Genomic DNA, 13,375 nt, shown 5'->3' with positions numbered 1-13,375 from the left:
AGAAATGCTGTTTTAATTATCTTTAGACCAAATCGTATACACTCTTACGCAGAGTGTATACGGCACGGATTTAAGAAGTCTGATTTTAATTAGATTGAGAACAAACAATATTTTTTTCTCATTTTATTTACAAGTTAGCATAGAAACATTCGTACTATGACAGTACAAGCAGAATTAAAGGACTTTGACTTTTTTTATATTATGTGAAATAGATAATAACATTCTAAGCAAGCTGACAGTTAAATCACAAGCATTTAGCAGAAAAAGTTAAATTTCAGTTTCTGCAAAAATAAGAGAGTTTGGAGCAGTCAGAAGTACCTAACTTCCGGACAAGTCACAAATGTTCTCACGACTGCTATGTCATTAACTCGATGTGCTTGTTTATGGTACTTGTATATATTTATTTTTATCTCATTTTTCAATTTTAAACAAGGAAACAACATTCACATATAGTTTTATCTCCTATTTATGACATTGATCATTTTATTTTTTCCTCCTTCTTTCTCTCCTCATTTGTAGATTCATTCAATTCATTCATTCATTTATTATTCATTTGATTTGAGTTTTATTTATTTTGCTTCTTTTCCATTTTTTGACTTGAAGTCTGTTACCATGAGTAAAGCAATCAGTTGTACAGTCATGTAATACCTTTTTTGATACGGCCTGAAAGTTAAACTTCACAAAATAGCTTAAAATTAATGCTTTTCAAAATGGTGCTTTTTAGGCGGAAGCGCCTATTACAATTGCTTTGATAACCTTCTACGTCAAGGTCATTTTTGCCCTTTTCGTTGGTACTCCAAACGGATGTTACTTAAACTAAGGGCATACAACTCCCTATACTTAGCTGGTTCCCCCATATTTGTAACAAGGATCCCGAGTGATTTTGCCACCAATAACTGTTCGTGCTGATTGGTTACGACCCAATTTCCTGTTTGCTCTGAGTGTATTCGCCCCAAACATACAGATGTTTATGTAAGCAGTAAGTTTTTAGATTAACATAATTGATGAGCACTCTAATTAAATTCAGTAATAAGTTGCCGATCAATTCCAATTGTAAAGATAAATTGTGTCTCACCTATTTCCACTTTTTAAAAATCTGAATTTGTTAAACATTAGTGTAAAAATCAGATTCCATTAAAAACTGATTTATTTGTCTATTTACCTATTTACCTGTCCTCCATCCCAACAGGAGCGAATTAAAAACTGCTTATACAGTAATTATATGTTTATAAAGATAAGTATTTGTTTACACAAGTATTCCACCTATTCCCACATTAAGTTTTCTTACAGTCCAGAGATGTGGAAAACTGCAGGTTATGCAGGCAGAAACGAATAAAAATGCATACATGTATATGACCAGTAAAAACGCCATCGATGTGGGTCTAATTGATCAGCCCTGTTGTTTTTTGTTAAAGTTTTGGTTTTCCTGTTATCATCAGCGCATTTTCCAGATGTGTTTATACAGTGCCTTTGTTAATTTAATGCATGCAAAGGTGTGAAGTCAGGGCAGGAAATCACTTTTCTCTTGAACGCACACAGCCACCTGGCCAGGTAACGTACCTCAGGCGGTTAAGGGATAGGAGATAACACGAGAAAACAACATTTGACTGCATTGATTATGCAAGAATTAGCTCATTGTCAAAGATAGATTAACGTGTAAATTATTGTAATAAATAATTTAAAATGTTTTTAACCGAAAGTAGGGAAAAAGAAAAGTGAAAATCAAGACTGTTGCTTTTATTTGAATAAAGTCAATAAACTGAATGTTATATTATATCCTTTTGAGAAATGGGCTTGGAAACAACAAAGTATGAAGTTATATACTTTTAATGATGCTGTTACATGTATGTTTGAGGCCAGGGTCAATTAATATATACCATTTACTTTTATTTTTAAAGTAATATATCTTATTTCTTTATTAAAAAATTCAAATTTAAATGCACGGTAGAGAGTGCCCTCATGAAAACTTGTCGCGCATAAAGTGCCCTTTTGATTCTGGATTACCATGCCCTTTTTAGGGTCTAGATTTAACACTTTCAGGAGTGATGTGTAATGAAGTAAAAAAAAAGTTATATACTTTTGTTTTGTTTGTACACACACACCCTCACACACACACACACACATTTGAGGCTTCAGACCGGCTAAAAATCACATTCTGGCTTATCTTGTCTTTCTTGTCTGTCCGAATAACTGGCTATAAAAAAAGTTTTCCACAACTCTGCTTACCTAATTTTTTAATAGTGGAATTAAAAGGAATTGACCTGATAGATGATACAAGCAATTTAAAAAAAATCATGAAACTAACAACTTCATATGTTTATATGGGTAAGTAGAATATAAAAATTTAGCCACATATGTCTTTGAAAATTATCAATACATGAGCACTTAACGGTGTCTTGGTATTTTACAACTTATGAGAATTTGGAACACATATGAGAACTTTGAACACAATTATATATGAAAACTTTGAACACAATTATATGATAACTGTGAACACCGACCTTGAATTTTATTGAATTAATATAAGAACTTTGAACACAGTCAAGATCTGGATTTAAACAATTTAATTTATGAGAACTTTGAGCAATTCAACAATTAATGAGAAGTCTGACCAGTACGTGCCTTTGAAATTTAACAAGTCATGAGAACTTGAACGATGTCTTTGCAAAATTTTTTTTGCAGTTTATGTGAACTTTGATGAGTGTCTTTGAAATTTTACAATTTATAAGAACTTTAAACACAATTATATGAGAAATTTGAACACAATTATAAAAGAACTTTGAAAACTGCCTTTGAATGTTATTTTTGATAATTTCAACTCTTACGTCAACTTAAAAAAAACCCAGCAGATTCAATTGTCTGAACTATAAGTTAGGAAGAACACATTAATTCAAACTAAGATTAGAACAACAGGCTTAGAGGCATACACAGATTTTTTACCTGATCAGTAAATAAACTTGCAATCATGCTTCCGCCTATCAGTACTCTCAATACTTTGATTATATGTTGAGTTTTGTATATTAATTAATATTTCATTATGGATGTGTTTGTAGATTGAAATTTAAATTGATTTCCTAGTACAGTAATACAATGATGACTTCTAAGAGATTATTTTATAAGCTATGAGGAATGAAAATCTCTTCACTGTTTTTCATTAATGATTATAAATGTGTTATAACTATGTTTTACCATGTTTACTGTAAGGAAAATCTTGTCGAATCCAGCGAACACTGGTTCCAAAGAAATTGGCTGGATAAGACGACATTCCAGCTAGATTAGACAACATTTTAATCAATTAAAATTTCTGAAATGAACTTTGGACTTACATCGTATTAGGGAAGTTTCGGAATACACAACATCTGGATTAAACAAGTTTCACTGTCTACATGGTATACAGGAAGTTAAATGTACCTCTTTTTTATGTCCATCATCGACTTCCTTTTCCTCTGAATCCTCCTCCGCAACAACTCCCAAATGTCTTCCTGAATAATCATCCAAAAAAAGTAAAATTTAGATGATAGAAACAAGTCACAACTTATTCCAGCAGGAAGTGACATATCAACTTTATCGAACTAATATAAAAAAAAAAAAACAGAATTGTATAGTGGGCACTTGTAATTTAAATTAAGTTGATTATTCAAACTGACCTCTTTTTTTAGCTCTCTTGACTTAATAAAAATGTAATTTGTCCACAAAAAAATATTGAAACTGAAAAAATGATTAAAGTCATCTAGTGTAGACGATATTATTCCCATGTAACTTAAATTGTTCCCCTATTTTGCCCTACCCTAACCTAAAGGGCCATGTTACATGTATGTGCGATGTTAAATGGCTTTATGTTCAACTTCAGTGTGGCAGGACTAACAAGCAAAAGCTTTTTACACAATCTGAACAATTTAAAAAAAAAATTTATCCTCTACTAATCTTGTTCAGAATTTTTGTTCATGTCATCTTAAAAAATTGCTCGTTTGCCCTCTCCCAAATGACTGGCTAAAAAAGGCCCAACTCAAAATTTTTAACCTCCAGGAAACAATAATTATCCTTGAGTTTTCTCATCCCGTCAGTATGTATGTTGATATTTAATAGAAAAGAATTTTCCCATCTACCAACCGACCCAATTTTTTTACCCTGAGTCTGGATAGGGCAAACAAACATTATCTTAAAGATACCGGCCTCGTTTCTCTCTCAGACACATCTGCAAAGGGCTAACATCAAGTTTTTTTTTTAAGAAAAAGGCTAAAAAAATTACATACCAAGGATACATATAATTATTAAATTAATAGTTCTATACATACTCATTATTACATTATTATATTAAGACAAACATTAGTGCTAGCTTTTTTTTTTTTTTTTTTTTTTTGGTTATCAAGAATTAAAACAAACACACTACTGATATTTATCAGGTTGGTCAAATTCATCAAGCCTTTGAAATTGCATCAGTAACTAGCTTGCAAATTTAAGTCCCAATCACAGGGTGTACAACACCTACACAATTTAAATTATTTAATCTGACTGTGTCTCAGGTCAGGCCCTCGCCACAGTTAGAATGCTCCAAATATGCATGTACTTACAATGTAGCAGATATTCTAGGATCACTTTGAAACGATTTTGGAAAAAATAAATGATGTTGCCTTGAAAATAACCATCAAGTTATTAAAAATCATGTCACACTTACGAGTTTATTTGATGTTGTGGATGCATTTTACCCTTAAAAAAATCTGTATAATATATAATTTTCCCCAAGAATTTGTCATTGAAGTATTGCTACTTTAACAAGTTTCCTCACCAAAAATTGAGGTACATGTACCTTACCAGCCATTTGGGCAAGATACCAGGAGGTGATTATATATATATATATATATATATATATATATATATATATATATATATATATATATATATATATATATATATATATAATCCTTACGGGTAATGTTTCGAATTGCCAACGTAACAATTTTTGGTGTACTTATTTTCTAAAACATTAAAAACAGTTTAGAAATCACAAGAGAATGACAATTATGAATGATATTTGATATAATACCAAGGTATACAAAACAGATATTTAAGGAACGTATCGTCTGACCTTAATTTAAGTTTTACATTCTAGAATTTAATGAAATTCAACATTTATCAGCAAAGGTTTATTTAAAGACTGATAGACGTCGATTAGCATTCGTAAACTATAATTCGTAAACTATAGTTTACAACCGTTAGATGAAAACTATTATTAACGAATCGTTAAAAATCGTTTACTGTTCGTATCTTAGAGTTTACAATCGATAAACCTATTTTATCCACTTTCAAAGTATGTTTTTCTCTTTTTTGAATTTGGCGTCATAAATACACATTATTCTGTGAACTCAGTGACATTTTTGTAAGCATTTTCAATTACTTAACTGCTGATTTTAAGAACCCGAGGTTCAGATAACCTTAAAAAAATTAAGATTTATTTGTTTTAATTTAGCATATGTATGTTGTAGGTGCAGATAAATAGCTTTCAAAAAGTTAATTTTTTGATGCGAAGAATTCAGGTGTAATCAAATATACACTTTTAAACTCTTATAAATCTTAAAATTGTTCATCGTTAAAAAGTTCTTTAGAAAAATGAATTATAACGGTCATATATTTATGTATATACAGCAAACAATCATGTCTTATCATCAATTAATATTCTATTTCTTCACTGAACAAAATTATGTGACGAAGTTAAATTCATTTTAAATTAGCAAGGGATATATATCCTTGATCTGTTGCATAGAAGTTACATGGACAGACATGGCCAATTATACTAATTATATAATCTTTATATCTTTAAATTATAAAATCTTCTTCTACTCAGTCATATTTTCCCGTTACACTTGTGAATACTCGGTGAGAATCGATACATCTTTCGAAGATAAACAGAGCCTAAGTAGTTTGACTATTAAACATATATCACTCGGCGCATCTTGGTGTTCCTCTGAAGAACAGAGTTATTTTTAGCATTTCAGATGAATCTATATGCGTACACATCAGATTCTGTTGTATGCCGCCATGATGGTTTTGTATGAAGGTAAATATTATGTAGTTTTCAAGAACTTAATTACCGCATGCACCGTGCACGTATATAAAGATTGAACCCAAAGGTTATTCTTTATCGGTCAAGAACGTGTAATGAAATTAAGTCATATCACAGAACACAGTAATTTTGTATAGAGGCTAATATGACGGATAACTTTTATCAGATCAAAGCATTGTCAATGCAAGTACCGTGACAAGAAATAATTTTCACGGTTTGTTTATTTTAGTAAACGAGGTCAGAAAAACACCACTGTACAAGGCAGGATCATGTCCAGATCAATAGAAACCCTCGGGCTCGTGTTTGTAAATAAAACTTAATGGACTTAATGCAGATAATCCAAGGATACCAAATTTAACTGCTGAATCTGTGCGCAATTTACACGAAACATACTGGGTTTTTTTCACCCAAGAATGTGTGAATCCGTAACATGAACTGAATAACCTAGGAAAGATGGTGTACACGAATATCGTAAAATTCGATCATTATTTATACAAGAATTCTCTGTGGAATATTTGACGATGTACAAGCATTTCTTTGAAACAGACAAACTCATCTACTATGGCGAAAGAGAAGACGGTATTTTCTGAAGTTCCACAAATTTTAACCATCATAAAAACTGGATTTCGGTGGACGTACAAAGTGGAATGTGGACTCAGCCCGAGTCATTTTTACGTAAGTGGATCAAACAGCGTCATTAAACACCTGGGTACAAGCGGAGAGTTACGAGAAGAAATAGTGACTAAGTCCAAAAATGTCCCTCGATGTTTCACAGTCAACAAAAAAGGACAATTGATTTACAGTGACAGTGTTGATAGAAGTATCAATATCGTTAAAGGACGTGAAATCGAGCGTCTAGTAAGACTCGGGGGTTGGAAGCCAAATTCAATCTGCAGTACAACCGCAGATGAAATACTCATGGCTTTGAAAGCTGATGACGGGGATGAGGCGAAAGTAGTTCGTTACGCAAACTCCAAAATGACCCAAGAAATACAGTACAATAGCGATGGACAACCTTTATATTTGGACCCGCACTATATTGACGAGAATAAAAATTCCGATATAGTGGTCAGTGATTTTGATAAAAAGGAAATTATCGTGGTGGATAAAGTTGGGAAATACAGATTCAGTTACCATGGAAACCATCTGACCAAAATGCACGAAGAATTTTCTCCGCGTGGTATAACGACAGACAGCATGTGCCAAATTTTGATAGCTGATTTTGATAATAATTTGATACATATTATCGACCAGGATGGTCAATTTTTACGGTATATAGAAAACTGTAACCTGCATTTACCGTTGGATCTTAGTACTAACAGTGACAATGTATTGTTTGTTGTTGAATATTACAGCAACAAAGTGAAGGAAGTTAAGTATTTGAAATAAAAATATTAGATAGCCAGGATAAATTTATCCTAAATAATTCCAGCATTTGACATTTTTATTTACGTTTCTCCAGCTTTCTGAAGGTAAACTATAATGTACCTACACTAGTACATGTATGTGAATAGTATTTAATCTTGATAAAATTTGAACATGGAATTCCTATGTTGTGAAAATCATATTCTTGTACATACAAATGAAAAAATAAAGTTTTATAATACAATATTTGTTTATATTTATAAAATTTTCAGGACCCTGAAAAATATTAAAATCTTCACTTCTAGTATATTAGCTACATCAACTGTTCTTAAGTTTACATTAACTAACATAAGCTGCGTGTAAATATCCAATTGTATGAAAATGCAAAGAGCATGGAACGTTTTTGAAAACGGATTTATTTCTTGACATATTCTTAAACAGCAGTAACACCTTATAGATTCACACCATGATAATAAAGACAGAATTTATGTGCAAAACATTGCACAGTGTTAAATGCATACATGCACACATAAGTATTCTGGTTTGCAAGTGGTTTGCAAATGTATAAATTTTAAAAATAAATTTTATCTTGAAAATTTTATATGATATATTGATAATATCAGATATGTGTAACTTAAAGTGTAGATCTAATTCTCACTCAGACTCTTATTAATATACGTAATATTTGTAATTCAACAAATAGAATTAAATACTTCATGGACACAGTGACATTACATAGCTTTGAAAATCAAATTGTGGAAGTACCTGTGTTTGTCACCTAGTATATCAGAATTTATATATCAAAATTTACAAACAATCCTATAAAAAAAATAATAAATTCTTAAAAAAATAATTTTTTTATAAAATTGGACGGGTTAAAAGTTAAATATCTACAAAAATAATATATAAAATTAGAAATGTATCACAGATGCAGGGTAAACAACAAATCACAGAACTAACTCAAAAATCTGACTCTCAAAAAAGATACATGTACATTGCTTTTGCCATAAGGTACAAATAAGACGGTTGACAAACATCCATGTCCTTTGCCATATGAACAATTCCTAGGAAATGTATGAAAAGATTCACATCTGTGCGGGTCTCTCCCTTTGTTTGCCTGGGCTGTCATCCCTAACACTCTGTTGGTCCTGGGTCGGGGCAGGGGTCTGCGGGACCGTCCCATGTACATTCTGTAGTGGCTCCTGCTGTTGAATGTATTTGTCCATCAGCCATGCTTGGTCCTTACGATTAAAATTTCTGCTCAGTTCAAAGAGATTAACCACCGACATTCTCTGAGAAAGGTTAAGGAGAGGTCATTTCTGCCCATTTGAACAAACTGCATTACATATCATAATTAAGGTTTATCATTTCTCAGTTCATTCGTATAAAATTTTACTTTGATAATGATTTCAAAAGAAATCTAAATTGTATTTGAAATGCAAACAATTTTAATGTTCTCTGTAAAAATTTGTCAGAAACTGCCCTTTCGCTTGACAGCTTTTTAAGGGGAATAACAGTTATTAACCTCATTGAGAGTTATATCTTATAATGGGGTCAATAAACTTAATTTCATATTTAGTCTATTTTATATAAATCTCAAAGCAAAGGTTTAGCTTCAGAATGCTTGATTTTGTATTGTTGATGCAAGCATTATTAAGGATACAGATTTCTGAGGAAGGGGAGGTAACTGGAATACAGATGGAGGTTGAGACAACCTTAAATCTGTGGAACCTGAAAACAAAAATAAAGTCCTTTAATACATTACAAAATACATCTACATTCATAATAATTACAGTAGCTAAATGAATTGATAATAAAACACATGCAATTTATTCATAATCAATTTATTTTAAAATGTCAGGTAAACTAATGAAAGAAGCAGTAAATATAACAATTATTAAAATTAATGAAATTATTTCAAATTAAGACAGATACTTGTATATATTTAATTTTCTTGACCAAATGAATAATAAATGAGATTAACAGGATCTGCACTTGTGATACAAAAGAAAGGAAATTTTATTGAAATAATCAATTATTTATTTAGTTCTATAAAGCTTTGTCTTGAACAAGAATTCTAAGTATCCATGAGACTTGACCTTGTTCAAAAAATGGTTTTTGTTTTGAAAAATGCAAAACACTTCTCTTTAAAGGGACACACCCCCTGTTTACATTTTCTTTACATGTAACTCCAATGAAATAAATTGTTCCAAGATTTTGAGTTTGATGTGTCTATTGTTGGGTCATTGTCCCCAGCCCTTGGCTTAGTGTGCCTCTAATATATAACTTGCAGTCTTGATAATAACTATTGTATCAAACAACAGAAAGAGGAAAGGGATGGAAATTGTTGGGAATTTCTATGAATAAAACCTTATTTAAAATTGAATATGAGTGTTTAACTATTTTATAACTTACCCGTAGGATGGAAATACTGATGTGCCCTGGGATTGTAGATAGTGGCATTGTTGGTTTTTGTTGGCATAAACAATGCTGGCAAGCTGACATCTAAAAATATAAACAGTACACTGTATATCTGATAAATAATTTATCCAGCAGAGTAATGCATATTTTTGTTTACCCTGGTTATAATCTTTTTTTTTTTTAATTCAATACAACAATTTGAAATTAAGTGTACTAGTTTGCCTTTTCACTGTTTTTGTTCTCTCCAATTGTAGACAAAAAGTATTAATAGGAGGCCCATGGGCCACAATGCTTGCCTGAGTCACTCTGGCCCTGCTGTTCTTCAGCAGCAGATTTTTTTTTTTTTTTTTATAATTTCCCTTTAATTTCATAAAAATTTTGCCTCCATATTGTGAACTAAAATTAGGCCTAGGAGACCTATGATTTATTCTAAATTCAATCTACACAATATTTGGATGCTTCCATATCAATATGATCAACATAGCCCTGCTGTCCTGGAGTTTTTTTTTCCCCTAAATACGTGTACATGCATTATGTAAAATTTGGATCTCTGATTTTGGCCCAACCATAACCGTATGGCTCATAATTTTGAAAAAAAAAATATCCACATAACTTGGGTATGTTTTGCTTTTTGATATGATTTAGTGCAGTCCTGCCACTCTTGAAAAGATTTCTTCCTATATACTCTATTGTAAAACTTTGATCCCTATTGTGGCCTCAACCTACTCCAGAGGGCCCTGTTCTGAACAAACTTTAATCTAAACTACCTGAGAATGATTGCATATCAATAGGACTAAAAATGACTTTGCTGATCATAAGAGCAAGAATTTTAAAGATCTTTCCTAAATATTCCTATATAAAACTGGGGCCCCAACCTACCCCAGGGGCCATGATATGAACAAATATGAATCTACTCTACTTGAGGATGCTTCAATATAAATATGACTAATCATAACTCTGCTGTTCTTAAGAAGATTTTAAAGACTTTTTTCTATATATTCTTATGTAATAAGAGTTTTAATGCCTTATGTGAACCCACCATACCCCAGGGATCATGATTTGAACAAACTTGAATCTACACAACCTGAGGGTGCTTCTGTATGTGCTAATAAGACTAATCAATGGCTTTGCTGTTCCTCTTGAGAAACAGATTTGTAAAGATTTTTCCTAATACATATTCCTCTGTATAGCTACATCCCTCACCCTTCATTGCATCAAACAGCCCCTCCTCTTTCCGGCTGAGTTTATTCTGCCCCGCCAGCTTTTTTTCTAGCTCCTCTTGGATCGTTTTCATGGTCCGCTCCTGGTTCTCCTGTTGGTGTTTTTTACTGGTCTCCTCAAACCAGGCCAAGCGTGACATGAACTACAAATAGAACATGGCCAAAATGCATCATTATCTTGGCTAGTATAAATGTCAGTTTTTAAATACTGGTATAATGTGCCTCACTATTTTTGTGATTAAGATTGTAGCATCTAATCCTACTTGCTAAACTAGAGATCTAGATCTATTGAATGTACTGTATGAATTAATAAACACTTGTTATTGGTAAGTACATATTGTAACAGTAAAATTAGCATAGAATGCAAGGCTGTTGCTTTACATAGAGCTAAGTTGTTGCTATGATATTAAATGCAACCTTGATACCATCAACTGTATATGATTTAAATTTCTTTCTTCATTTTGTCACTGAGGGGAAAATACAGTTTTTTATTGGAGGATTTATCTAATAAAACTTTTATTTTGAACAAACTACAGAGGGTAGAAATGAAAAAAAAAAAATGAGAGGCACTTTTTTAATATGCAGTGTGAATTGATTTCCTATAATTCATTAAACAACCAATAAACTACAAGTAATTCTTACATCTTCTGGAACATCAGAACCCAGGGTTGGGAGGGGCCTGCTGGCCTTGAATTGTTTCCTTTGGAAGGAGGGAAGATCTGGCATAGAGTGACCCAAAGACTGATTTTCTGTTCTAGACTCATACCTAAAATTAATTAAAGAATTATAGAAATGATGAATGAATCTTACAAGATGTGCAGAATTTTGAATTTATTTAAGAAATAATGTATCATTTTTAAACATCTATCGGGATATAAATACGGGTTGGTATGAGATCAAATTTACCATAAAGCTTCGGGCTTTATGGTAAATTTGATCTCGTACCAACCTGTATTTATATCCCGATAGATGTTTAAAAATGATACATTATTACTTATATTTACATTTATGACTTATTCATATTTTATGTTTTCCTGATTATAATCTTTAACGCGTGAAATGTTTTATTTTTCAAACTCAACGGCATGTATTTGATCTATTGATTGCGCGCCAACCCTTTATGACGTCACAGAGAAATTACGTCGAACGTTTATGACGCGAGGAACCCGTGTTTATACGGATATAGATACGCATTGCTTTTAATAGTGTTATATAAAAGAAAACATTTGCAAATTTTCAAAATAAGCTTACCCAATAGGTGTTAGTGTGTCATAAGTCTGTGGTGTTTTTGGCAGCAAGTTTATGTCTTGACTGACTCCAAGACTGGGTGATACCATAGTGGAGGGCTGAAGCTGTGAGGGGGTCTTAGGGGGGACAGCTGAGGTTCGCCCCCCACTAGCAGATGACCGCTTACTGCTGCTGGACACTGGACGCTGGTGAACAAGTGGTGGACGATTCTGTTGCTGTTGCTGCTGTTGCAGGAGCAACTCTTTCTGTTCAAGCTGTGTTTGCTGCATTTGTTGCAGGTTCTCTAACAATTCTTGTAGACGTTTTCTATGTAGCAAATCAAGAAAAAGATCAATTTTGGTTTTCAAGAACTTAGTGTGATAAAAAATACACTCAGATAAGTAGGAGTAATTTAACTTGTTCAACATCGTTGAAATTGAATATACAAACAATGCCATTTATTGATTTAACAAAACAAAATAAAATGACTGATGAAAATATTCTTGCAGCTTAAATTAATACTTTATCTTGGCATTAGTTAGTAAATAGTATGGAAGGAATTTGATAACCTGAAGAGATAAGAAATGTCAGAGCATCACCATACCCTCTCAAATACAACCCAACATTTAGTGATACTCACTCATACTCGGCCTGCACCAGCTGTAATTCCTCACTGTGTTTTCCTATCAGCTTGTCATATTCTGCTTTTGTGACCATATCCTGCAAGTTCATTAAGACAATATGACAATTCAAGACTGAAATATTGGTTAATAAATGTTTTACATTAATATGAATCATTAATATCAATGCGTGACCTGCTTACTGTTTTTTATTTAATCTATTACATAACATAAATCTTCACTTTAATTTTTTTTTCAATTAAATAAAAAAAAAAACAAAAAAAAACAACAAATTTTTGTGCAAGTAAATTTCAAACTTTTCGCACTAAAAGTCCACCACTTTACACATACAAAATGTAACCCTAAAATGGAATTCGTGTTCCAAGTATTCAGGTCAATTGTGGTAATATAAAATCTCTCATTTGTTTAAAAAACATTCATACATGTACATGTGCAATGCA

At 32.1% G+C, this 13,375-nt stretch overlaps 2 protein-coding genes across 3 annotated transcripts in view; one reads left to right on the top strand and one right to left on the bottom strand.

Moving 5' to 3' along the window:
* The first annotated feature begins 5,994 nt into the window (after positions 1–5,994).
* Positions 5,995–7,670, top strand: LOC133176364 (uncharacterized). The gene is made up of 2 exons (XM_061311489.1): positions 5,995–6,055; positions 6,291–7,670. The coding sequence occupies exon 2, from the start codon at positions 6,623–6,625 to the stop codon at positions 7,448–7,450; it is 828 nt and encodes a 275-aa protein (XP_061167473.1). The 5' UTR covers positions 5,995–6,055; positions 6,291–6,622; the 3' UTR covers positions 7,451–7,670.
* A 153-nt stretch (positions 7,671–7,823) lies between these two features.
* The window catches only part of LOC133176445 (titin-like), a 33,541-nt gene continuing 27,989 nt past the window's right edge, over positions 7,824–13,375 (bottom strand). For both annotated transcript variants that reach the window (XM_061311570.1, XM_061311569.1), the window contains 7 exons: positions 12,935–13,014; positions 12,319–12,621; positions 11,710–11,833; positions 11,051–11,210; positions 9,842–9,931; positions 9,090–9,157; positions 7,824–8,718 (listed from right to left, as the gene is read on the bottom strand). In XM_061311570.1, coding sequence (XP_061167554.1) covers positions 8,512–8,718; positions 9,090–9,157; positions 9,842–9,931; positions 11,051–11,210; positions 11,710–11,833; positions 12,319–12,621; positions 12,935–13,014 — 1,032 coding nt within the window. In that variant the 3' untranslated portion in view covers positions 7,824–8,511. The remainder of the gene's footprint in view (positions 8,719–9,089; positions 9,158–9,841; positions 9,932–11,050; positions 11,211–11,709; positions 11,834–12,318; positions 12,622–12,934; positions 13,015–13,375) is intronic.

The sequence above is a fragment of the Saccostrea echinata genome, unplaced genomic scaffold (genome assembly GCF_033153115.1).
Source record: "Saccostrea echinata isolate AGI-Se365-2 ecotype Australia unplaced genomic scaffold, CSIRO_AGI_Sech_v1 ptg000075l, whole genome shotgun sequence".
NCBI classification, from domain to species: Eukaryota; Metazoa; Mollusca; class Bivalvia; order Ostreida; family Ostreidae; genus Saccostrea; species Saccostrea echinata.
Note: the sequence above shows the minus strand (reverse complement) of the source record. Positions and strands in the feature narration are given on the sequence as shown.

Excerpts from the sequence above, each read along its gene's own strand:
- LOC133176364 (XM_061311489.1), top strand. The coding sequence starts at position 6,623 with ATGGCGAAAGAGAAGACGGTATTTTCTGAAGTTCCACAAATTTTAACC.